The sequence below is a fragment of the Tiliqua scincoides genome, chromosome 8 (genome assembly GCF_035046505.1).
Source record: "Tiliqua scincoides isolate rTilSci1 chromosome 8, rTilSci1.hap2, whole genome shotgun sequence".
In the NCBI taxonomy this organism is placed as follows: Eukaryota; Metazoa; Chordata; class Lepidosauria; order Squamata; family Scincidae; genus Tiliqua; species Tiliqua scincoides.
Genome location: NC_089828.1, coordinates 31,828,932 through 31,842,787, shown reverse-complemented (window position 1 = coordinate 31,842,787; position 13,856 = coordinate 31,828,932). Strand labels below are relative to the sequence as shown.

The 13,856-nt window shown below is 47.2% G+C and overlaps 1 protein-coding gene across 2 annotated transcripts in view; it reads left to right on the top strand.

Annotated features, from left to right (window-relative positions):
* The window catches only part of HOMER3 (homer scaffold protein 3), a 31,271-nt gene that overhangs the window by 2,437 nt on the left and 14,978 nt on the right, over positions 1-13,856 (top strand). For both annotated transcript variants that reach the window (XM_066635217.1, XM_066635219.1), the window contains 3 exons: positions 10,808-10,964; positions 11,193-11,324; positions 12,086-12,193. In XM_066635217.1, coding sequence (XP_066491314.1) covers positions 10,808-10,964; positions 11,193-11,324; positions 12,086-12,193 — 397 coding nt within the window. The remainder of the gene's footprint in view (positions 1-10,807; positions 10,965-11,192; positions 11,325-12,085; positions 12,194-13,856) is intronic.

Below are 13,856 nucleotides of genomic sequence, written 5' to 3'. Positions count from 1 at the left end.
TAAAACAAGGAAGTGAGATTTTATACTCCCCCTCAGAGAGTTGATCAAGGGCCAGGTCCCAGAGATAATTGAAAGCTGAACCCCTACAACAGCTAAAATTGACAGTCTGTCTCCAACGGAAGTGTACAGCAGGCAAGAAAGAGACTTTGGCAGCCTGTATTGATTAGCAGAGAACAATTCTCTGAATGGATTTCAGCCATCAGAGCTGAATGAAACTGCTGTATATGGCCAGTGGGTGAAGGAGGGTTCAGGTCTGGTTGGACCCTTAGATCTGATCCAGCAAGTTTCTTTTTCTATTCTTACAATAGCTAATTGGAACCTACATGTTCAGAGGCTGTCTACCTCTGAATACATGATGCTGGAGGATATTCAGTAAAGGAGGACCCTTCAGCCTGTTCCAGCAGAGTTGTCCTAGCCTTCTTGTGTCCACTAATTGAAACTTACATACATTCAGATAGCATCAGGCAATCTGTCTCTGAATGCTATTTGCTAGGAGGGGCAACAGAGGAGGGCTGTTTTCACATCCTGCTTGTGGATTTCCCAGAGGCTTTGGCATCTGGCCCTGTGGGAAATAAGATGCCAGACATAACGGAACCTTTGATCTGCTGCAGCAAAACTTTTCTTATGTTCCTCGATAAGATTATCTACACTTGACAGCCATCACAGGGTAAGTAGAACCTCCATGCACAGCAACAGTCTACCTCTGAATAACTAAACATCTAGAGCGGTGGTTTTCAACCACTGTGCCATGACATATTAGTGTGTTGTGAATGGTCTGCAGGTGTGCTGCAGTTATTTAGGGATCATCATTTATTAGTAGGGCCATGAGGGGGTGTGAACCCCGCACTGGCAGTGCAGTGTGCCTTATCAATTGTCAAAAACCTGATGGTGTGCTTTGACACTTTTAGCACCTTGTCAGTATGCTGTGAGATAAAAAAGGTTGAGAATTACTGGTCTCCAGCAAAGTCCTAAAGTCCTACTTGGATTTGGGTACCACAGGAGAGTGTTTGTGGAGCTGGGGCTGGGGGGGTGGGGGCCCAATGGTGCCATGGTGCTCGTAGTACCATAGGAATCCAGGGGCTTTCTCCCTTACCTGGGGGGTCCTACTGCCCTTGGGGAGGATCTAGAGGGCCCGCAGCCCCCGCTTTGGGCCTCCCTGAAGCTGAAAATCACTCCGTTTGGAGATTGAAACACACTTTCAGTTTTTGCGTGAAACTGGGCCTCCCGGACCCTCCCCAAGGCCTGTAGGACTCCCCAAGTAAGGCAGAAAGCCCCTGGTTTCCTGTGGTGCTACAAAGCTGCAACAGAGGAGGGGGAATGGCCCAGTTTTGCTTCCCAATGGTGGGTCGCAACCCACCACTTTGGGAACCACAGATCTAAAGCATACAACAGGGGAGTGTCTGTCACTTTCAAACCCTGCATGTCTGCCTCTTGGAGTGTTCATTTGCTATTAGAAATAGGATGCTGAACTAGATGGTGCTTTAGTCTGATCGAGCAAGTCTCCTCATTAGTTTTTTAAAAGGTTTCAGAGTGGATGTTAAAAATCCTGTTGCCTGGAACGTCCTTTCCATTTAAACACAACTCTCTGTCCTGAGGAGGAGTATTCCCAGGAGTCCTCTTCCAGCCATTGCATAACTCCATTTGTGAAAACTCTCTTTAACTTGAGTCTTGGACACCGCCTGGACTATTACTGTAGGGCTCTGAGGCTTCATAATAGGAAACTGACAGCCCAATCTTGAGCATGTTTCCTCAGAAGCAAGCACCACTATATTTAGTTAAGTTTACTCCCAGGTAAGGTTGCAAGGACTGGCAGTCTTGTTTTTAAATTGTTGCTGTTACTATTATTATATTTAAACTGGAGGCCAGCCCAAAACCTCCTGACACCTGAGACGGTGTGCCATATTCCCTGGTTATGTGCCAGCCCCTGCTCCTCCAACCCTCTAGCCCTCCTCTCTGCCACATTTCTATTTTGTTCCCCCTTCCTTTTCCAGGAAGTAGGAGAGGCAGCAGTAGAGGTGAATGAGCTGGTGTTGGTGTCCAGCTCCTGCTGGCCTGCTGTCTGAAGCAGCCACCTCAGTCAGCCTCACAGATGGGCCAGCTTTGCTGCAACCGATTTCTCCTTCATAAAAGCATTCAAAGGTTCTGCACTGCAAAAACCAGAAGTGCAATCTGATCCCCTGATTTTCCGCTTCAGGGAGGCCCATGGAGGGGGCTGTGGGCCTCCCAGGCCCTCCCCAAGAGCAGTAACACCCCCCAGGTAAGGGGGAAAGCCCCTGGGTTCCCATGGCACCGCAATCACTGTGGTGCCATCAGGACATCTATTACTGGGTCACTGCCCTTAAGGGGGAATGGCTCAGTTTTGGTTCCCATTGGTGGGTTCCCAATGGTGGGTCCCACCACTTTGGGAACCACTGCTCTAGAAAGTTCCCAATCAAGACATGAAGATCATGGTGCTCTGTTGTTTGTTCCAGTTATTCTCAGGTAGACTGCCTTTATGCATGGAGTATTGAGCAGTTATGGCTTTTTGGTCTAGCAGCATTAGCTAAGAACAAAAGAAATTGCCATGCTGGATCAGGGCAAGGATCCTCTTAGTCCTGCATCCTGCTTCCCGCTATGGCAGACCAGATGCCCTCCAGGAAACTCACAATTAGGGAATGCTGGGAACACCTGTTGCTTTTCCCCAGCAGTTGGAATAGAAATTGCCCCTGAAAATAGAAGTTTCATTTAAGTGTTCTTAATAGCTGCTGGCAGATTCATCTTCCATGAGACTAGCTCTGCCAAAATGGATAAAAGGACATGGATGAGAGAGTTTCCAGGAAACATCCAGTTTCCAAAAGTGGCCATCCAGGTGCTTCCAGGATGCCCATAAGCAGGGCAAGATTGCTTCTAACAATCTTGTGCTATTGAATTCCCCGGTTCTCTTATTTATTGTGTGGCATTAATGCTGATCAACATTTATTTATTTTTAAAACATTGCAAGTACACCCCATGCACTCATGACATGACCAGAGAGATCATTCCCCCCCCCCAATTTGAATATGGAGGTTCTGTTTTTAGCTACCAGGGCTAAGAATAGCAGTGGGTAGATCTTTTGTCTGTGAATTTGTCCAATCCTTTTAAATAGCCATCTAAGCTGGCAGCTGTTGCCACATCTTGTGGCAGGGAATTCTTGGGCTTTTTTCTAACTGCATTCCAGGGAACCTCAAAGAGAAGAATAGTCACAGCAGAGAAGCATCTCTGAAATATAACTTTCCACAGCCACTAATCATCCTCTGCAGTGTGCAGCTGCAAAGGTGTATATTGGGTGTGTGTTGGGGCATGCTCAGAGCTGGAGTGCAGCTGAATAGGCTAGCTCTTGTCCTGCATGCCCCAGAATCCTGTACAATACTCAGGAGCTCCTCTGCAATTGATGCAATATCGAAAGGCATTCCCAAAACAGGATCTTTGAAAACCTCTGGGTGGAAAGTCTTTCACACAACACATTTATGGAACTGACTGTCACTAGATGTGATGACAGCCAGTAATTTAGAGGACTTTAAAAGGGTATTTGGCAAATTACTGGAGGAGGAGCTCTATCAACATTTGTTAACCATGATAGCTGAATGGAGTCTCCATGTGCCAGGACAATCTAGTTCAAAATACCACTTGCAGGGGGACAAACAGCAGGGAAGGATGCCTCCTTGTTCTTGCCTCCCTCTTCTACTTCCTGTAAACACCTGGCTGGTCACTGTTGGAAAGAGGATACTAGACTAGCAAGGCTGTTTTATGGAGGAGATGGATATCAACCGCTGTTCCATGCTTGCTAAATGGAACTTCCATGTACAGGGCAGTTTGCCTCTGAAAAACCAGGTGGTGGGAGATAAACTGGAAGGAAGGGCTGTTGCCTTCATGAGCTGTTTGTGAACTTCACAGAATCACCTGGCTAGCCGGCTGCCAGAAACAAGATTCTGGACTAGATTGAGTCTTTGCTGGGCTAAGTGGAGCTTCAGATCCAACAGGGCCTTTTGTAGATTCTTATTTGGTCACGTCTATGCACAGCTCTGCCTGTAGCTGCCGTTGAACTTCCCCAATGCTGAGCTGCTTCTGGTAACATCTGCTGCTGAGCAGTGCTGGAAACAAGATACTGGGTTCATTCAACCAGCGGACCTGAACTGGTCTACAGTAGCACATGCCGATCTCTATAGATAGCCATCCTATGCTCTGCTGCGGAATGTCAACCTGGTTGGCAAGTGTTAAGCCTTCCGCCAGCCTGCAAGCGGGTGGCAGCTGTGGCATCTGAGAGGAGAGGCCTTTTGCCAAGGTCTGGATGAAATTTTGCTCTTCGCTCACTCAGCAGAGGAGGAGGAGGGGCAAAGCAGGCATGGAGGACAGGAGACGCAACTCAATGAACTGCACACACAGCCCACAGGACCTGAAAGAGAAGCAAAATAGAAAAAGAAGGGAAAGCTGTCCAAAGGATATTTTCCTGGAGGAACATTTGGCAGTGGCTGGAGAAGAGGAAGACATGGAAAGGAAGACAAACATAGGGATAAACTGAAGACAAATGCTAGATTGAGTAAAACTACCAGTTCTAATCCAGCATGTTCTCTCTCTCTCTCTCTCTCTCTCTCTCTCTCTCTCTCTCTCAATTTGCATCCCCCACCCCACCCCAAAGCAACCCATTGGATGCAGGAGATGGTCAACAGTGACCAATCAGAATCTTATTTTTCTCTACACCCCATTTAGATGCAGCAGGGAGGTAGATTTCAGGTGAGGAGGAGGGAGGACAGGGACTATATTTTAATAACTGATGACTCTGTGGCCAAGCAACAGATTCCTATAGGGTGACATGTGAAAGCTGGAGGTGGGGGATTAGAAATGAGTAGCAGGAATTCCCTCAGCAATCCTTTCCTGGCTTTGGCAGATCAGATCAAATGAAATAGTCCAACAACTTTCCTGCCTTCCCAAGAGGGAAGGGTTGTAGTTTTAAAAGAAAGGAGAAGAGTGTACTTCATAGAACACATGTTTAACTTATGGAACTCAATGGAAATACCATATCTTGTGACACTAACTTAGATAGGTTTAAAAATGGAATTTATTGAGGAGGTCTAGTAACAGCTCTTGGACATTCTACCTAATCAGAGCCTCCCTCTATCTCTGAGAACTAGTTGACAAGGACAAATGGCTTATTTCTGTTCCCTAAACCAATGTCTAGTTGTTTCTCACTTCCATAAGTGAGAAATATATAGTTTGACCCTTAGAAGTGGACAAATACAGATAAATGCTGTATTTGTCCATTTCTAAGGGCCAAACTATATATTGTGATGAATGTATAGCATGGCCTTATGACTTTTTTTTTTTTTTTTGTAAATAGGGTTGGGGAGTTTAAAATGGGGTGAAACCACATCAAGGAGATAGGGGTGCTTTAGCATTTTTGTCCTCCCTGCAGTCCTGATCCTGATTACACCCCCCCCACACACACACACACTATTTTTATCGGGGGCAGGGGGGACGTCCATTGGTTTCAGTGGAAGTTTTTTTTCTATTTAATATATCACATGAGATGGGGCAAAATCAGAATCAGAACTTTGCAGGCAGGGGCAAAGTGCTGAAGCCCCCCCTGCCTCCACCATAGTTTTGCTGTGTTTTGCCCATGCCCCCAGCATGCTGTTTACAAAGCAGAAAGCAAAGGGCCATGTTGCATGTTCAACATAACTTGTAGTAGTTTGTCCCTTAATGTTCTGGTTGCTGGACATACAAATGGATCTTAGTGAGGACGGGGTGGTTGCTGGTGTTGTAAAGGCAGAAGGAGAATGAAGGGAGAAGCAACACTTAACGCATCAAGCTACATCTTAGGATTTGTCATGGCTGCAGTTAAGCAAGCATGGGTTCTGAGGACCAATTTGAAGGCAAAGGGAGACAGAATGTAAGGTGAGCCTTGCTTGATCAGACCAACGCCTATCTAGTCCAATATTCAGTTTTCCATACTGGACAGCTGGATGCCTCTAGGAATCCCACAACTGGGGCTTGAAGACAATGGCCTTCTCTAGCAACTGGCATTTAGGATACGTTGGCTTCTGTACATGGATATTCCCTACTCACATCACAGTGAATAACCATTGATGATTGGCAATATGAAAGTAGAAAGCACTTGGATCTCTCTGTGGCCTGGCTCTACCTCTGTGTTACTTTCCTGTTCCCTTTTATGCACGACTTGCTTCTATTTTAAAAAGAGTTGCCAGCAAAGCTGGAGGAATCAAGGACAGGGAAACTTGGCCTGTGGAGTTGCCGTGCAGCACCACTCAGTACAAACGCTGCTTCTGTCCACGTGGCCGCTCCACATCCCTCTCGCGCACAAAGCACTCCAGCGAAATTGGGCATTGTCAGCGTCTACTGATGTGTGTGCCTCAATGAAGCGCGTGTGTTAAATCGGAGAGAGCGGCGAAAAGGAAGGAGAGAACATTGACCTGACCCGCGAGCATTTGGAGGCTATTTTTAAATGGCTCAGAAGTTTGCCATGGCCAAGGAGGACCGATAGCACTGGAGGGTGAACAGACTTCCCCATGCAGGAGCAAGAACTATCTCGTTCCTATTTCCCCCTGTGAATTTTTCATTAGGTCATTTCCTTCCTTCCCTTTTCATTCTTTAAACCACTCATTCAGTTTCTCATTTGCTATGTTTCACTGTTCCAGACTCTGTGTTTTCTCTAAGCAATCAAGACCAAGGAATCCTGTAAATTCTGCCTTTGGGGAAGGGGGAGAGCTCAGTGGTAGAGATCTGCTTTGCATGCAGAAAGATCTACTTTCAATCCTTGACAGTATCTCCAGGAAAGGCTGGGAAAAGATCTCTGCCTGAAACCTTGCAGAGATGCTGCCAAGACCATACTGATCTCAAAGAACCAATGGTCTGACTCTGCATAAGGAAGCCTCATATGCTCTTCAGGAGCAACTGTAGCTCAGTGGCAGAACGCATGCTTTACATGCAGCAGTTCTGAGTTCAATCTCGGGCATTTCCAATTAAAAGTTCTCAGGCATCTAAGTACTGGGAAAGAACTCATTCTGCTGGAATCAGTGTTGGAAATTGTCCTTATTGTATCTGCTTATTTCCACTGGACAGGAAGGTTCTATTTGCATATCCTAGCTAACTGCTGCTGATAGTTTTCTCCATGACCAGGGCCTAGGAGAGGGGGGTAAAGGGGGTGATTTGTACCCAGGCCCAGGGTCAGAAAGGGGACCCAGGAGCCAATGGAGGGAGCCCAGAAATTTCCTGGGAACTTTCATTTTCCAGTCTCACCCAGACCCACTGCCCATGTGGTGGCAACTACTGCCATAAGCCATACACACCAGGCCCAGGAATGCACACATTCCTTAACAATGTGCAACCTGGGAGGAAAGAGACTCTCTTTGGTTTGTGGAGTCACTTGCCATGAAGGAATGTAGAGGAGCTAAGGGATACAGCTGCAGGACTACAGCTGCTGCAGAAGTCAGTTTTGGTGTACACGGTCCATTCTAGTATGATGGCACTAATCTCCTGCAATGATTTTCTATATTTGAAAGATTTTAGAGAGGAGTGTATTTGGTTTTCTGTATCTAACTGCCAGCACCGAGCAGGCACATAGACCTGAACTCTGCATTGGGAAGGTTGGTAGACCTAGGCTGCAATCCTAACCACATTTTCCAGAGAGTAAGCCGCACTGAACAAAATACGACTTACTTCGGAGTAGACCTGGTGAGGATTGTGCCCCTAGGCTCCAAAGACTATTCTGGCTATTGCCACTTTCCTCCTTCCTGTTTTGCCCCCATTCTGCCCACCCCCATTGACACCCCCCCACACACACTCTGTTTCACCTTCTCCATCTTTGGGAAGGGGCCCAAAAGAAACTTTGTATCCCCTGATTAAAATTCCTCTCAGAGGCCGTGTCCATGACAACATAGGAAGAGCCCTGCCAATTCAGTCTAAATATTCGTCTGGGTCAAGCATCCTGATTCCAGCCAGATGTTACTTCCGTATTCCAAAGCAGTCTGGCATTCTTTTCCAGCTTTGGGAACAAAAAAGAAGGGAAGGCCCCTTCCTTCACACCCCGCCTGTGCATTTTTCAAGGACTGTCTGAACTGCTCCTAACTGGAGACGGGGTGCTGGACTAGACGGACCATTGACAGGATCTAAGAAAGCTGTTCCCAAATCCTTTTACAAATGTTTTCCCTTTCAAGTCAAAAGGGCGGTTTTCTTGGGTGCTTCCCCCACGGCGGAGTCTCTCATCATTCTGTTTGTCTTTTTCCATTCTTGCTCCTGTTATGCTTTTGTCTTTGTTGGGTCACTTCCTTCCTTTTCTTCCTCCATTTTGTGTTGTGCTACACTCCCAACATCCAGCTTTGCTCCACTGCTCTCATGTTGAGCACACAAAGGCAAACCAGGCTTGTATACCTTGGAGAGCCTTGAGAAGGGAATTCTGTCCTTGTTTATCTGCTGACACGTGCGGGAGACACACACACACACACCCCTCCCCAAGCCTCCCAGTCCTTTCTCTTTCTTTGCTCTGCATCATGCAGAGCGCCGGGAGAGAAGGAGAGAGGGTTGTGCTGGTGACTGGTGGTGTGACAGAGACTCTTAAGCTCTCTTCAAGCAAAGCATGAAGTTAGTAATCCGATTGCCTCTGGGCAACCACAGGGCATCAGAGTGTAAGCTTGGCATACAACATTGTCTGGGGCCTAGTGCAGGAGGAGTTTAGGCCTGGCAGCTTCTCTTGAGTTACCCATATGTTTTCTGGGCTGATTCCTTAGCACAGGCTGGAGGGAGAACCAAACAGGGTCTCCAGTTTTTACCCCTGCTCTCCTAATACTCAAACTGGGGTCAACCAATGAAATGAATCGGCAGGAGATTCAGGACCAGACAAGAGAAACGGACTTCTTCACACAAAGCAAATTTACAGTGTAATCCTGTGCGTGTCTACTCAGAAGTAATCCTGTTGTGTTCCATGGGGCTTTCTCCCAAGAAAGTAGGTATAGGATTGCAGTCTTCTTTAATGGAACTTACTTCTCAGATTGTGCTGTTAGCCTGTGGCAGCAGTTCTCAACCTTTTCAGTCTTTGGAGCCCTTCATGTTCCTAAATGGAGGCTTGGGGGGTGGGGGAGAGTGTCCGCCAGTGCATGCGCACAGTCTCCAAGAGCCCCAGAGCACTGGTACATCTGCAGAGTGGTTCAGTAGTGAGCAAATAGTGGCCGCTTATGGTGTGGAGCTCCTGAAGGGGTCTCAAGGAGCCCCAGGGCTCCTGGGAGCACACTTTGAGAAACACTGGCCTATGGAATTTGCTGCTATACGATGTGGTGGCCACTGGGAATGAGTTTACAAGGGAATCAGACATGTTTGTGAAACAGAGGGAGGTGTCTCAATAGCTGGATGTGCTTTCCTGCCTTAAGCTGCAGGTCCAGGATCAATGAGAGGCGTCAAGCCTTTCTTTTGGCCTTATTAGGCCTTTGAACAACCTGATTAGCTTGTTTACATCTCCTGTCTTGAAATCAAGACTTCAGTACCCCATACTGGGGGAAAAAAAAGTGTGGACTCCACTGAGCCCTGGTATCAGAACTCACAGCATGTTGTGGATGCTCTTCTTATTTTGCACCCCAGCCCACATTGCGCCCATATTGCGCCATCTGAAGCAAATCAACATGCTTTAAAAATAAACCCAACTGAGTGTTAATTAGCCTTGGCAACCTGGCATCAGGGACTTGTCTAGATTTTGTATGTGTGGTGCATTCTCCTCCAGGACCAAAAATCATTACAGATTAAAATGTTTGGCTGGACCCAAGTGTTGTGCCTTTACTGCCTATCTGCCTGCCTGCTTCTCTCTCTCTCTTTGTTCTGTCCTGTTCTGCAATTTGCTTGTCATTTAACAAATATTTTCCTTTGCTAGGAAATGAATCATCCTCCAGACCTTGGCGCAAGCCAGACTGTTGCCCCACGAAAGTACTAACCAGATGGTCGATGTCTGATTAACTCCCCCCTTGTCACCTAACTGCCTGCCTCAATCCATATTAACCAATGTCAACAATTAGGTAAACTCTTTTTCTTTTAACTACCCCCTAAGTGTGTGTGTGTGTGTGTGTGTGTTAAAATTCAAGGAATGCACTAAAGTCAATTTATTAGTTGGTCCTAATAAAAGCATTACCTGTTTAGAGCATGAGACCTTGTCATCCTTCTTTAGACTGGGGCCTCATGCTCTGGGACAGAAAAAGAGTCATCTCTAAGTCAAATATTATCCCGGGTGGGTTTCATTTGCTTTAGTCTTGGGGAAACCACAAAAAACTGACATGTAATTATTTTAAAGACTTTGAATGTTTGGATGCTGTGGGCCTCCAAATGTGGCTGCTGGAAAATGAGGATGGAAATAATCCTGATCCATGTGCTGTTTCAGAGTGCGATGCAAGATCTTCCTCTTTCCTCCAGCTCAGCCATCCCCGTGGCCTTCCCTTTCCGCTGCTGTTCTCTGCCTCTCCCCTTTGCCCTCCCACCTTCCCATTCATACTGCCCCTCTTGCTGCCTGCCCCTAGGTAGCTGTCCTCTTGCTGCCTGCCCCTCTTGCTGCCTGCCCCTCTTGGTGCCTGCCCCTTCCAGGGTTTGATGTCGGTCTTCAGAAGACTGCTGAAAGCAATGCCAGAGAGATGAACAGGGCCTGCCCAGCTAAATGAGGTTACATCATGTTGGAGAAAAAACATCTCCAGGGATAGAGTCAGTCAGACTTGACCATTCTAGCTCTATTTGATGGGTTTCCCCCCAGCCAGAATCTGTTCTCTTCAGCTATGACCATCATCTGCCCCCCTTCCCACTGCAGGGAACAGCCGATCTTCAGCACCAGGGCCCATATCTTCCAGATCGATCCAGCCACCAAGAGGAACTGGATCCCTGCTAGCAAGCACGCATTGACGGTCTCCTACTTCTATGATGCCACCCGCAATGTCTACCGTATTATCAGCGTGGGAGGTACCAAGGTTAGAGACTGTTCTTGTTCATTTTTTTAAAGGCATGGGAACCAGTAACTTAATCTCTGAGAGGTGTTTTCCTTTCAGTTGGTATCTTCTAAAAGCCACCAGATTCTGTCACAGGCAAGGATGAAGTGGGGAGGGAAGGAACCATGTACACTGCACCAGACTTCTTGGAAAAGAGCAAGGTGAACCATGTCACTAATGAAATACGTTTCTGTCTCCCGTCCCCCTCAGGCCATCATCAACAGCACCATCACCCCCAACATGACCTTCACAAAGACTTCGCAGAAGTTCGGCCAGTGGGCCGACAGCAGAGCCAACACTGTGTATGGGCTGGGCTTTGCCTCTGAACAGCATCTCTCTCAGGTAACAGTTGGCGGGAGTTTGCTGGCATGGAGCAGGAAAGAGTGGCTCACCAAGCTTGACAAAAGGAGGACTTGTGTGGGGTGGCCCCTCTGTTATCTGTCCCCTGCACATGATATTCAGACAGTACTCATACCAGGAGTTCCATTTAGTAATCGTAAGAATTGCCCTGACTTGAAGTGTCATCACATGAAGGCAATAGCCCTCTCGCCTGACGTGTGTCAGTATCTAATGTTCAGAGGTAGATTGCCTGTGCCATTTGGCTGCAGTGCCCATGAGAGGGGGATGCATAGGGTACGTTGTACCTGGGTCCAGAGTCAAAAAGGGGACCCAGGAGACAAAAGAGGAGAGCTGGAAATTTCCTGGGATCTCAGAAAATGTTTGCATTTATTGTGTGAAGACTAGCAATCACACTGTGTGTAAGCCTATAGTTTTATATATCGTAATTCGTAGTAATTATGATCCAGTTATCATACGAAATTATGATCCGGTGGAGATGGGAAGCTTTGTATTCTCTGATAAAATTCCTCTCAGTGGTCTTGCTTGGTTGTAATTCAGAACTTTGAAAGCGCCCTGCTGGATCAGGCCCCATTGGTTGTCCCCAGCATTTTGTATTTGGAGGTAGACTGCCTCTGAAGCTGGAGGTTCCATTTTGGTGTCATAAGAATTGTCTGGGCTTGATTTGTGTCTTTGTGATTCCCGTCTGGAAAATTCAGATGGCAGATAACGCATTCCGTCTTGTTCCCTCTGCGCTGTGGCAACAGTTTGCAGAGAAATTTCAAGAGGTGAAGGAGGCTGCCCGCCTGGCAAGGGAGAAATCTCAGGATAAGACAGAGCTGACCAGTCCTGCACTAAGTTTGACTTCCCCCCAGGTAAGCACATCAGGAGGACTTTGGTGACTAGTATAGTAGCTAGATTCTGTATCTTTCCAGCAAGCCTGGAGGCAAGAATAACAATAGGAGATCTGAGGCAAGATACATTGAATGGGCAGGGAAGTATTCCAGCCAAGGGGACAGATTAGACAGAGCCCAAGGGGCTGGGCAGGTGAGAGTGTTGTGCCAGCAACAGCTGGTTAGCAAATGAGTGGATTCATAGCTGGCCATGTTCCCCTATCCCTTCCTGGATATCAGCAGATCTCTGATCCCAAATGCAGATCAATTCTTTCTCCCTGATATTGAGTAGGACTTGGAGATGGATCATGTCCTGCTACCTCTTCAGTCCAGGGTTCAAACTTGGGCTCATTCCTTTTCAGCTCTTGAGGTTCCAGGATGATGAAGAATCTAGACCTGGGGAATAGTCGGTTTGGTGGACTTTGGAGCCCCATCTGGGGCTTCATGCCCCATCTGGGAACAACTTTCAGGGTATACTGACATCTTCAGCCCACTGTGGGCTCTTCCTCTCTCAAGGAGGAACCTCACCTGGCTCCAGGTACCAGTACAGTCCTTTTCTGACATCAGGTCCCAGATGCACAGTGTGTAAGAGGGAATGAGTGCAGGAGTTTTGGAACCCCCATTGTTCTGTCCTCCAATCACGTTAGCACAGGAGCGACTCAAGGGCAGACCAACATTTCAAAACCACACCCTCGTCATGATTTTTCTAGACCGGGGTGTCCAAAGTTTTTGGCAGGAGGGCCACATTAGCTCTCTGACACTGTGTCGGGGGCCAGGGAAAAAAAGTATTAATTTACATTTAAAATTTGAATAAATTTACATAAATGAATATATTAAACATGAACTTATATGAACGAATGAAGGTCTCTTGATACTTCAAGGCCTATAAAAGGCCTTGCACAAAGCAAGGCTGGCCTTTCCTTTGCTGCCGCTGCTGCATCACAGACATGAAACAGCAAGCAGTGGAGGGAGCCCTCATCCCACAGCTCACATGAGAAGTCAGTCGCCCTCACGCTGAGATCAGTTGCGTCAGGCCAGAGTGGGCTCCAACAAATCTCAGGAGGGCCAGAGGCTCATTGGAGACCGGGGGCTCCCTGAGGGCCGCGTTGAGAGGCCTTGAGGGCCGCAAGTGGCCCCAGGGCCAGGGTTTGGTCACCCCTGTTCTAGACTGATAACATGCACCTAGTCTATGCCAAACTGGGAGTGTGAAGTTCAACGCCAAACCTGGTAGATACCCCTCACTTCATGAGGGGCACCTGCAAGGTTAGAAGAGAGTGACAGGACCATTAGGACCAGGACAACTGTGTCCAGGTGAAATGCATCTCGGTATAGGACATTTGCATCTCTTTTTGCATCCCGGATGTTTGTGTCCCAACATATGTAAATTTATATTAGATGTACTTTTTGATTTATTTTTTTTAACGCAAAGGTGTGTTTGGGGATAGGTCTGGGATAAGAATCTTTGGTTATATAACATGGGTTTGTTGCCCAGTTATAGTGGGATGCAAATGACTGGGATTTTTGAAAAAGCGCAAATGTCCAGAAACACAAATGACCAAAATACATTTCACCAGGACACAATTGTCTAGGGCGCCAATACCTGAGCACCAGTGTTTTAACAAACGCTTGTAGTTTAGCACAAGGA